Below are 10943 nucleotides of genomic sequence, written 5' to 3'. Positions count from 1 at the left end.
TCTATTCGCGTAACCTATATACTCCATTCCACCCTCCGAGCCCAGTACCACGGCCTTGCGCAGAGGATGCAGTGCCCAGGGCCTTGCGCAGAGGATACAGTACCTTACAAGCCCAGCAGTCAGGCCCGGGGTCTTACAGTCAGAAGATAAATTCGATTGAAGATGACCTTGGTACTTCAAAATGGCCTTAAAGTCGAAATGCGCTTACAGCTAGAAGATGGATTCATTTGAAAATAGCTATAGTTAGTATTTCAGGAAGGAAGGTCTTGTCTGTCGAACTTGCCCTTCGAGTGATCTGACTGTGTTGGTTCCATGAATATTACAGTGGTTCTTATACTGAAATCAACATACAATTGGCACGGCCAAAGCATCCTGGTACTGAAAAATACTGACGGTGACCATTTTGCAAAACCCAGGTGGCGCGCTATGGTATGTACTGTACAATACAAACATAGGGAGAAAATCAGAAGATAGTGGGCTGACAGTGATACCCCAGGGTGTGTCCCCAGTAATAGCATCACGGTATCCGTACAGTACTTATGGCCCCTGCGCACTGGAAGCACTCTCCACTACAGACGATTTTGTAGAACGGATCGACCTGCAATGTGGTAGAAAGCAGCCGAATACATATTTGTACATACCTTACATTCCATACTTGTATGTACTGTAGACTCCGCTGTAGCATTGTACATCGACGCTGTTCAAAATAGTGTCGTGTTGGCGCCCTGTCATCAACCTTCGGTGGATTTTCCTTAGCGGAGGTAGTCTGGAGTCCGAGAGGTCGCTGCGACACACCTCTCCCTTCACCGAACGACCCAAGATCACCAGACCGACTGACACTGACTAGCCCCTAAAGTCAACGGTGTTGCCTCAAGACGACTTCACAAGCAGCATTTGACGGGGAGCGCACCCAGTGGCCACTCTGTTCATCCAGCTTCAAGTTTGTTGAAGGCAAGACGGCAGTAGGAGTTGGCGGTTCGAAGTCAGTTCGGACACAAGCCGAAAACCTGAAAAAAAGTGTCAGCCAGCCCACAACAACCTGAAACGGCGGTTGTAATCTCACAAGCAAGTTGGGTACGATGGAGCGCAAAAAGATTGTGCACACGCTAGACACGCCATACACAGCGGTCGAATGGTCAGCGCTCTCACGAATTCCTAGGTCGCTCATGGAGGTCCAGACACTGACTTGTTTGGCGAACAGGCCCCAAGTGAGCCAGGAGGAACAAGATGCCATCTTAGAGCTCCTTTGCCGGTGGGTCATACCATAGTCTGCTGACTACGTATCTGATCCCCTTTCTGGCGACTTGGCTGATCCGCCACGCAGGCTTCTGGCCCCTCTAGGGACGCACCGGCGATCGTTCATCGCCCCTTCGAAGGGGAAACGGCGACGGGCTCAAAAGAAGGCTAGTAGTACGAGTGGCAAGCCAGGAGATCTGGTGGCACCAACCCCAGTACCTCCCACCCCAGAGCTGGCCGCCTACGTTGATGTCGGCCTGTCCAGAATCTCGCGCACCCTGCAGTCCATGTCAGCCGGAAAAGACGAGCCAGCTCCACTCACGGAACAGAACAACAGCCATTACAGTGTGGTATTTGCCGCCCGCGCTGGGCACTCTTCAGCTTTCCACTGCCACTTTCCACAGATGGTTGCGCTTGCCGCGCAGTCTCAGTCACCAGAGAAGGCAGTCAGGCTCGTGGGCCTCTCTAAAGCCTGTGAAGACCGTCTGAGTACCGCACTGGGAATCCCCCGCGTATCCAGTATAGCGCTGCGGGAAGACGCGCCGCAGGCAAAGGGTCTCATTGATTTTGTGCGGGAGCATGTAGCACCAGTCCGGATCTCATGGCTGCAGGAGGCTCGGTCTGCCAAGTTTCTCGAGACCAAAATCGACGCGGTACCGACTAGAATTGGGAATAAAAAGCCAAGGCTCTCATGAGGCATCTTTCGCATTACATCTATTCGAATTACGGATAGCCGTGGCAGTCCAAATTAGAAGCGGAACGTGGATCTGAAAGCTGGCATTGCCTTGGGCAGGCAGGAAGGCCGTGGTGAGACAGGAAGGGTCCAGGGAGGGACCAGCCATCAGCGCTTACCTCGAATTGTGCCACTCTGAACCTGCCTAAGCTGCTCCTTTCGCTGCTCAACCACCCCATCACATCTTCTAGAAGCCTTATCAAGCCTTCAGTACGCAGCCCAGCAGATTGTATCAGCACTGCTAGGCAGTTGGTGTTTTGCTGTCGCTTTCATTCCGACGTCTTTCGAAGCTTTCTTCTCGCAAGACGAATCGAATATTCTCATCCCCACGCCTATCATGGCCAGTTCTCGTTAGGACCCCAATGGCCACAGAATCGACGGCGATGTTCGTAGCGGCAACAGCGACAGTCATGGCATTCCATATCCCCCCCGGCCTATCTCTCTCTCTCCGCTCGCTGTTGAGGTGGCGGAGCTCGTGGACGCGGCCTTTTCCAACCCTTACAGGACCGTAACACGTTCAGGCCGTCTTCCGATGCCGATTCCGGTCATCATCGAGATCGTTGGGAATACTATCTACCAGAATGCCGGAGGATACCCCGATACACCTCCCGCGTCCTCGTTCTGTATCAGTGTCACAACCCGCCCTGACGATGTGTATCATTTCCATACCCTTAATCGCATACTCGATGATCCCTCAGGGTTCCAACGGGGCAACGGAATTACTCCGGGCCACACCCATCCAGCTCACTTCCGCCGCCACAGCGCAGACTGGCGCGTGCAGCGACCCCTTCGGCCTATGTATAATCTGGTACGCGCTGTGCCTGAAAGACCCCCTCGACCGCCGGCTCGTGGTGATGCCCGCCGCCGCGAAACCCCTGATCCAGCCAGCTCTGGCGCCGCCGATGACGCCCCTTATTATGCCACCCGCACAGGCCGTCCGCCCAATCCGGGGCATTTCTCGCCGGATGTCGTCGAGCAACGACGGCCCAGCTCTGTCCCGGCCAGCCTGTGGGCGAGGAGTTTGAGATCGCATTTTCCGGATTCTGCAACCGAGCCTGGCTTGGAGCGTGATGAAGGGGCTAGAGCTGGCGGGGCAACTGGGCTGCTACATCCAGAGGCTGAAGGTCAAACGAACGGTACGAACGCGTCTCAGCCTTCCCCGAGCATGATCGACCTACACGATGGCCCGGTTGCTCCGACTGTGAATGGGCATCATTCTGGCTCTCCCTCTTCTTCTACCTCCGGTTCTCCCTTTGGCTCTCGCCTTGCTGCTCGTGATCTTCCCTTTCACCCCGGCTCTCGTTCTGGTGCTGGTTCCGGTGTTGAAACTGGTTCCCGCTTGAGGCGTGGGGGTAATCACGCGAATGGTGACGACGACGGTGGTGGCGATAGTCAGGTTGCCTGAGGAGGGGAAGGGTTCTACGACGTAACATAACTACTTTCCTGAAGGATTAGACTTTGGCTCACATTGCTATCGCACTTGGTTCGCCATAATAGCGGCAGATACCCAGCGTTGGCTTGATCCGGTCTCTTTCAATTACAATATGAACAGTAATCACTTGGAGAAACTTTGCGTAGTCATCGTCTTGTGAACAGGGCAGCGTCTGTATCCGTCATTTGCCAGATGTCTTCTGCTGCTCTAAATGTGTCTAGTGGGAAACGGCATATTAAACACGGCCGCGATTTTTCTAACACATTGGAGACAAGAGCGCCCTTGCCCAGTCAGAAGCATATTCTTGCATCATGATGCGTCGCGAATAATACGCTGCTGGAATACCGCCGATGTCGGTATACCGACCCCTAAGACTCGGAGCGGCAGGAAGCGAGATGCTACAGTCTATTCAGTCATATACACATCTTCTTACAGTATACAAATACAGGGATATCAGTCTATCTAACCGATTTTTGACGCCCATCAAAGTCTATCCATAAGCACCTACAGGCCAAGAGTAATGGAAAGTTGGAAACAAAACACGGCTCGCAACTGTATGCATACCTACAGCAGGACCACCGTCCTATCCTGCTCTAGCAACACCACACCCTCCAGGCAATGATAACCTCAAAAGCGGCTGATGCCCCTTCCAAAAAGCCACGAAACCATCCAGTAAAAGGGCACCAAAATCTTGTTCCTCACCGACATGGACTTAGTGAGGTAGGCCCCCCGCCAGATGACCCAGGCGACCCACCCGCGCAGCTCGTCGGCCTGGCTCTGGTGGATGGCCTTCCAGCTGCCCAGGTAGGTCAGGGTGCCCCAGTTGCGGAAGCGGAACGGCCTGTCGGCGACGGCGGCCGCGCCGCCCTTGTTGAGCATCTTGGCCAGGTGCACCGCCTGCTGGCTGGCCACCTGCGCCGTCTTGGGCAGCGACGGCTCGTTCTCCATGACGGCGCAGTCGCCAATCACGTACACGTCGTCCAGCACCCCAGGGTTGCCCCCGGCCTCGTCGAGCGTCCGCGCCCGCAGGTGCGCGTCGGTGACTAGCCCCCCCGTGCGTGCGTCGCGGGCCAGGTGCCGGGGTGGGGAAGCAGCGTTGTCGCTATTCCCGGAAGAGGATAAGGGGTTGTTTGCCGCCGCCGCCGCCCCGTCAGCGGCCAGCCGCTTGGCGGTGAGCTTGGCGATCAGTGGATTGGCCATCAGCCCCGTGCTCCAGACCACCAGACCCGCGCCGACCTCCTGGTCGCCATATTCCTTGATCTTGATCTTGAGCGCGCCGTGGCGGCGGCCGAACTCGCCGTCGGCGAGCCGCAGCCGCTGCAGGTGGTGCTCGGTCTTGACCGAGATGTTTTGGCGCGCAAACGTGTCCATGGCGTACTGGGCCAGGGCCTGGTCGAACATGGGGAGGACCTTGGGGGCGACGTCGTAGACGGTGATGCTCACGAGGGGGATCAGGTCCGGGTACAAGGGGGCCAGGTCCTCGTGGATGAGGTCGTGCAGCTCGGCGGCGAACTCGATGCCCGTGGGTCCGCCGCCGACGATGGCAAAGTGCAGCAGGGCGCGCTTGTCGTCGTCGCTGAGGTGGTCTGACCCCCGCGGGTACGAGCATTGTTCGAAGAGAGACAGGACGCGCAACCTGATACGGCGGGCGTCGCCGATATCGCGGAGGAAGTGGGCGTGTTCACGGACGCCTTCGATGCCAAAGGTCTGGCTGTAGGCGCCGCATGCGATGACGAGCTTGTCGTAGGGTATGTTGATTAGATCGCCTTTGGGTTTCTTTGTCGTCGCTGCTATCTCCATGGTTGTCTCCTTTTCCAGTCCGGGTGTCTCGGAAGGCGAGGGAGAAGGCGGAGGCACAATGGTTTTGCTGGCCGCCTCTTCGGCCGCGTTGGTCTCGACGCGGATCATCTTACGATCAAAGTCAATGTCATCGGCCCATCCCTGGAAGAAGCCTACATTGCCTTTTAGACGTCGGACGGGTTCCAGGATGGAGCGGAACTCGAGGGTGCCAACCGAGGTCGAGGCCAGTAAGGGGGTGAAGACGAAGTAGGACCGTGGTGAGATGACGACTCGTTCGTACTTGGCCGGGTCGAGCGTGCGGGCAAAGCCGTAGCCTGCCCAGCCTGAGCCGAGGATCACGACTCTTTCTTTGCGGGTTCCATTGTCTGGGAATGGCGGTTAGGCGTTGTCTTCTGGCTGGCCATGGAAGGACAGGAGAACCAACTTTTGCTTTTAGCAAGACTGAAACTCCGATTTGGGGTGTGTATGTGATGGAGAGTGAGTGACACAGGATTAGACACATGACGAACGACAGACCCAAGGGGTAGCCTCGGCCGGTGCTGTAGTGAAGCCATGTTTCGAGTCAAAGGAGGAATGAAGCCTTGTTCAACAGCAAACCATCTTCAACAATGCTGCCAGAGCTTAGAGCTGCTTGGACCAGAAGCTACCATTTATCAGTGCAAAAATATTTTATCGATACATGCTTTGGTGGATGTGTCATGCAGATAATCCACGAGCTGGAAAGGCCGGCCGAACCCGGTTACCCATGTTGATGTCATGGGGCATCCACGAATTTCACGTCAACGATCCGGAATCGCAGGGGCAAAAAGCAGAAAGCAGCAGGTGGCCAGCCAACACAGCCAATTCAGGTGGAAAGCAATGACAATGGCAGCGGTCCATACCAGGATAAGAATATAACTCTGTCTGCCAGTTCCCTCTACTGAGGTTGATGCTCCGAAAATGATTACGGAGTGGTTTTGGCGTAGCTCCAGGATACGAGTAAGGCTGACGATTGTTGGAACTTGGCGACCTGGCAAAGCGCCAAATCGGCCAGGATCGGGAGCCAAGAGCATCGGTCCAGCTGTGGCTTGTTCATAAGCCACCCGGGTTCGGACATTTTCGGATCAGCCTCCCGTTCCCCCACTGAACTGGTCCCGTCTTCAACGTCGCCCAAGCCCCATCGTGCAATTCTTCTGACCTCGCAACTCGGAACGCGAAATGTTCAAAGCTCCTACGACGAGCGCCCGTGCCGCAAACTCGGGCCACAAAAACTTTGGCTTCCGCTCTCAGTATTCTGCGCGAACCAAGGAGGCGATGGTAATATTCTTTTATCTAAGAGATCATTTGATTCTAAGAAGAGACAGCAACTCGGCGGGAACGTCCAATATCTACCCTGACACTATCACAGCTTTACATCATTTCAGTCATGTTGTCCGAGCAGATACAAATGAAGGACGAGACTGTGCACTAAATTGTGATAGGACAGAAACTTGACATTGCTTGCGCTTTTTCCACGGCTGAACTTACAGCTGAACTCACCCTGGGGAGTTATACCCATCGTTGTCGAAGTCTAGTAGCGCCTAGGAAGAGAGTTCAGGATTCTATAATATCTGCTTGCAGTGGCAGAGCACAGGGCGGCGCTATTGAGGTTTGCGTAGTCCTGGCACTTGTTACGGGTGTGTTTGACGAATGTGAATGGACTCGAGCTCTTGTGGTGAATATAATAAAACTGTTGCCAAGTACGTGTGTGACGAATCGCCCACAGAAAACGGCCGTGATCCAGAATCAACCGACACCGTCAGACAAATCCGTCTCCAAGATCGAGTGCTTCGTATGAAGGTCAATGGAAATTCAGCTTGCCGCTCGCCCGATCTCTGGTAGGCCCAGCGTGTCATGCTTCGCCGCTGCTTAGAACCTCCCACAGTCCAGACTCACCTGGGGGCACCGGCCTACTGTATGCGCGGGAGCTTGCCAGCTACTAGGCAGTATGATCAGAAACGCCCTATTATACCCCCTTTCCGGTCATGGAGTCTCCCGGGCCGTCAAGAATCGCAAAATATACACCTGCTGACAGAAAAGAAGTGGCTATGTCCATGATCGCTTCTACCTTGTCCTTGGTGTTGTACTTGTCTTCGGGACAGCAATCAATCTCAATTCTTTCAAGCTCCCCATATTGGCCAGCAGCAAACGCTTCCCGAAGACCCAGCAAGGCTGTGATAATATCGTGGTACCCCAGTGGCGGTTGCCCCACAAGCCTGAGCCTGCGCAGGGAAGCAGGAAGATACATGGTGATATCGTCAGAGTCCCAAAAGTTCGCGTTGGCCTCCAGGCTCTGCAGCGCCCGAAAGCTGCGAAGGAAGCGGACCCCAAGCAGGTAAGGGTGCACTTCGAACCCTTGGCAGCCGTCTGTAAAGGATAGCTCTCTCAGCGTGTCGCTCCAGGGAAGTAAGGCCGGAATGACTGTATCAATCTGGAGAAGAGGACGCTCTATCTTGATGTTCGGGTTGATTCGGATACGGACTTTGCACAGTTTTGGTCCCACAGCGCGCAGGATGTTTCTGAGGAACTTGGGTGTCAAGCCGGTGTCGATGAGTCTCAGTTCGGTAAGGTTCGACAGCGGTGCAGGGTCCTCTGGCGTCTCTCGGCCCAACCAGCGGGAGAATCCATCGGGAACCATGAACCCCCCATAGCAGTGCAGTGCCTCGAGATTGGGTGCCCGCAGTATGGTGGGTACCGCTTGGTCAAGCACAAACCCGGTCCAGTGATGTCCAGTGCCACTGAAGGCTAACGCTTTGAGTGACACCAGAGGAGCATGTGAAGGATCCGACCAAAGGTGAAAAGTGTTGCTGGCGCGCAGGCGGAGGTGGAATCGCTGAAGTCTTGGCACCAGTTGCAGCAGCAGCGACACCAAAACCTCCTGCTGTACCACGTCTCCCAGACCAGCCAACGTTTCTGTCGACGGATTGTTCCCGAGATGCTGGGAATATTGGTCGCACAGGGCGCCTTCGATGGCGAGGGGAACGGGTGTCTTCGGGGGCACTCTTTGGGCGTGGCCAATCTCAACTTCCAAACACTCGCTGGCCAGATCAGGCCGCTGCAGCAGAGTCCGGACGAAATAGTAGAGGTCGTCGTCGCGAGAGGCGTAAAAGTAATGGTATAGGAATGGCTCCGCTATGCGGTGTAACGCTTTGCAGGCCATGGACAGACCTGCCAGACCCGTTTGACTTTGCTCCTCACGCGACCATACTATCGGCTCCTCACAGCCGCCATGGCCACGGTCGGATCCAGCCTCGAAAGATCCTAGAGAAGTTGGGTGTCTGTTCTCCCTGCAGTGCCAGCAAAGATAGCTACATATCTCAATCAGCAGTTCGGCAGGGAGGGCGGCCAGACCGGGTTGGCGTATAATTGCAGCCTCGGCCATTGTTGGTGGAATGAGATGGATATCAGAATAATGAGATGACCGTGCTTGAACATACCTCAACGTTAAGTATGTCGGCATTGGGAACTTGCTGGTACACCTCAGCTGAGGAGGAGTGCCTTAGCTAATCACAGCAGCTGAGCAGCAATGCACGAGAGGGGGGACCATAACGTTACACATAGCTCAAGGCTACCTTGGCGATGCGGCCTGCATCCATTCACCTAGGTACCTAGGTAAGGGATGTCCTGCTTGCTATGTAATCGCAATTGGCGGAGGAGTGTGAACGGAGCAAGGGATAGGTGGCCGAAGTAAATTTAGCATCTGTAATGCCCTCAATTAGGCCAGGTGCCCATTTTATTATGGCTTCCATCAGGAACGGGTCATCTCGCCTTTGGGCCAGATCTAGCAATGCAGGTAATAAAGTATTGACTTGCACCCTTTGATCGTGCAACCCAAAGCGTTGGAGACCTCAAGCCTCCCTTCCGCCACGGGGAACCAATTTGTGGGGTCGAGCAGCTGGCACTGTCCGGTGAGACCCTAGGTCCTCCTGTGGACTTTATTTGTGATGTCGGCATAATGGAAGGCATAATGGAGCCCTACTGTGGAGAAACCCTTTAACCTGGAAAGGACTCCACTTCCATCGGCCGGAGACACTTCAGGAACGCCTTCAGCCCCAAAACACCCAAACCATTCCGAACTCCGGGACCCGCATGATCTGCCAAGTCATGACGGGCATATGTTCTTCGTCCCGATCCTGCCGCCCGGAATGGAGACAGTCAAGCCACGTGCGACCGCGACATGCGCCCCGAACCGTACCCGTGTAGTGACAGAGTACAGTACAGTAATTGTACTTGTACAACTTTCTCCTCTTAAAAGGGAATTCGGCACATGCCGCTGGATCCGACACGTCGCGTCAACTCGGCATCCATCACGGTGATGACATGACGGATGTTTGCCCCAACTCATTCATGGGTGAAACTTCTGGCTGCGGCCGGCGATCGTATTTTTGGTGATGGCAGGAGCCACGGAGCGCCAACTTCCGCCAAGCACAGCAAATTAGACACGCCACGAGATTGACCCCTTTCTTGAGATCACACTACACCACGCTAGTTTAGCTAACACTAACAGTGCTTCTTGCGCTTCACCTAGTGCAAAATCCAGAGCTGAATTCCAAGGGGAACCGTGGCTGAACTCATCCCCACCGATTCGCCGGGCCGGTCTAGATTTTCTCGTGGATCAATATTTGACGTATTCTCCACAAAGCGCGCTCAGTGTTCAGCTGCTCTCGCACCTACTAATCCACACTAGGGACTGATTCGTCTACAAATATCAGCCACCCATGGCCATGGTTTCTGCCTCGAGCAAGGCCTTCACCAGCTTTGCTCGAGATCATCCATCATGAAGTCCATCAGCCCCATCCTCCTCGTTGCCGGCAGCGGCGTCGCGCTTGCCGCTCCTGGACCATCGCTGTACCAGCGGGGCATGTCCCTATTCAAGCGATGGGACTATGATGTCTGCCAAAAGGACTGCACACTTGCTGGTGTAGCAATTCCCGACAATAACAACTTCCAGCTCCCGTTGGAGAAGAACTACCCCGAGCAATGCCCCGAGATCTACCTCAAGGAGGCCGGTGTTACGTCGAGGGTCTGTCTCGATTTCGTCGGTCACGATGTGGTCTTCAACTTCGCGCCCATCCCGGGCTATACCTACCTGAACGCAGCGGTTGGCTGGTATGTATCTTGTTTCTATTCAGGAATATCCCCAGGGTCAAGCTAGTGGAGAGATCCTTCTGAACACGCCTGTCGGACCCCTATTCCTGTCCCAAGCTCTGTCCGAACTGGAATGGAAACTGACTGACATATCTCGGCAGGAAAGTAAAGGGCAACATGATCAAACCCGAAACATGGAGCGCGGCTCCTCCGCCGTGTACTGGCGAGATCTCGTGCACGCCAAATGCGAGCGGCGACGGTGGTCTGGTTTGCAAGCTGCCCTTCAGCGATATCCTGAGTGTTCCTCCCAGGACGAGCACCAGGGACCTGCTGGCCGGAATTTGCCCCAATGCCGACAGGGAGGCTCTGGGCTTCTACTTCCAGTTCTCAGGCCAGGTTAGGTGTGACGAGGACAGCAAGATCTCGTCCCTTCACCAGCAGTACCCGTGCAAATCGCGTGACTCGAACCGCCAGTGCACTGCCTGGGACACGAGCTACGACTACATCGAGGTTAGCTACCGCTGCAGCAAGTGCAACGTCTCGCCGTGCCCAGGATCCTCCACTACCACAACTACCGACAAGCCCACTCCCACCACTACCACAACTACCGACAAGCCCACTCCCACCACTACCACA

General features: G+C 55.1%; 5 protein-coding genes across 5 annotated transcripts in view; 3 read left to right on the top strand and 2 right to left on the bottom strand.

Moving 5' to 3' along the window:
• Window positions 1-1079: 1079 nt before the first annotated feature.
• On the top strand, window positions 1080-1931 carry N656DRAFT_703913 (uncharacterized protein; the record flags this gene model as incomplete). Its single annotated transcript, XM_064811131.1, has 3 exons — window positions 1080-1135; window positions 1202-1252; window positions 1325-1931. The coding sequence occupies 3 exons, from the start codon at window positions 1080-1082 to the stop codon at window positions 1929-1931; spliced, it is 714 nt and encodes a 237-aa protein (XP_064672985.1).
• A 394-nt stretch (window positions 1932-2325) lies between these two features.
• Window positions 2326-3484, top strand: N656DRAFT_501801 (uncharacterized protein). The gene has a single exon (XM_064809859.1). The coding sequence runs from the start codon at window positions 2502-2504 to the stop codon at window positions 3372-3374; it is 873 nt and encodes a 290-aa protein (XP_064672984.1). The 5' UTR covers window positions 2326-2501; the 3' UTR covers window positions 3375-3484.
• Window positions 3485-3803: 319 nt separating this feature from the next.
• On the bottom strand, window positions 3804-6195 carry N656DRAFT_776536 (FAD/NAD(P)-binding domain-containing protein). The gene is made up of 2 exons (XM_064814655.1): window positions 5626-6195; window positions 3804-5566 (listed from the first exon to the last, which is right to left on the bottom strand). Exons 1-2 carry the CDS (start codon window positions 5753-5755, stop codon window positions 4029-4031), a joined length of 1668 nt encoding a protein of 555 aa, XP_064672983.1. The 5' UTR covers window positions 5756-6195; the 3' UTR covers window positions 3804-4028.
• Window positions 6196-6812: 617 nt separating this feature from the next.
• On the bottom strand, window positions 6813-8716 carry N656DRAFT_776535 (uncharacterized protein). The gene has a single exon (XM_064814654.1). It carries the CDS (start codon window positions 8377-8379, stop codon window positions 7186-7188), a length of 1194 nt encoding a protein of 397 aa, XP_064672982.1. The 5' UTR covers window positions 8380-8716; the 3' UTR covers window positions 6813-7185.
• Window positions 8717-9996: 1280 nt separating this feature from the next.
• N656DRAFT_796073 (uncharacterized protein) overlaps window positions 9997-10943 on the top strand; it is a gene marked incomplete at both ends in the record, with an annotated part of 1541 nt that continues 594 nt past the window's right edge. The window contains 2 exons of the mRNA XM_064817489.1: window positions 9997-10328; window positions 10469-10817. Coding sequence (XP_064672981.1) covers window positions 9997-10328; window positions 10469-10817 — 681 coding nt within the window. The remainder of the gene's footprint in view (window positions 10329-10468; window positions 10818-10943) is intronic.

The sequence above is a fragment of the Canariomyces notabilis genome (genome assembly GCF_033297395.1).
Source record: "Canariomyces notabilis strain CBS 508.74 unplaced genomic scaffold N656scaffold_4, whole genome shotgun sequence".
NCBI classification, from domain to species: Eukaryota; Fungi; Ascomycota; class Sordariomycetes; order Sordariales; family Chaetomiaceae; genus Canariomyces; species Canariomyces notabilis.
Note: the sequence above shows the minus strand (reverse complement) of the source record. Positions and strands in the feature narration are given on the sequence as shown.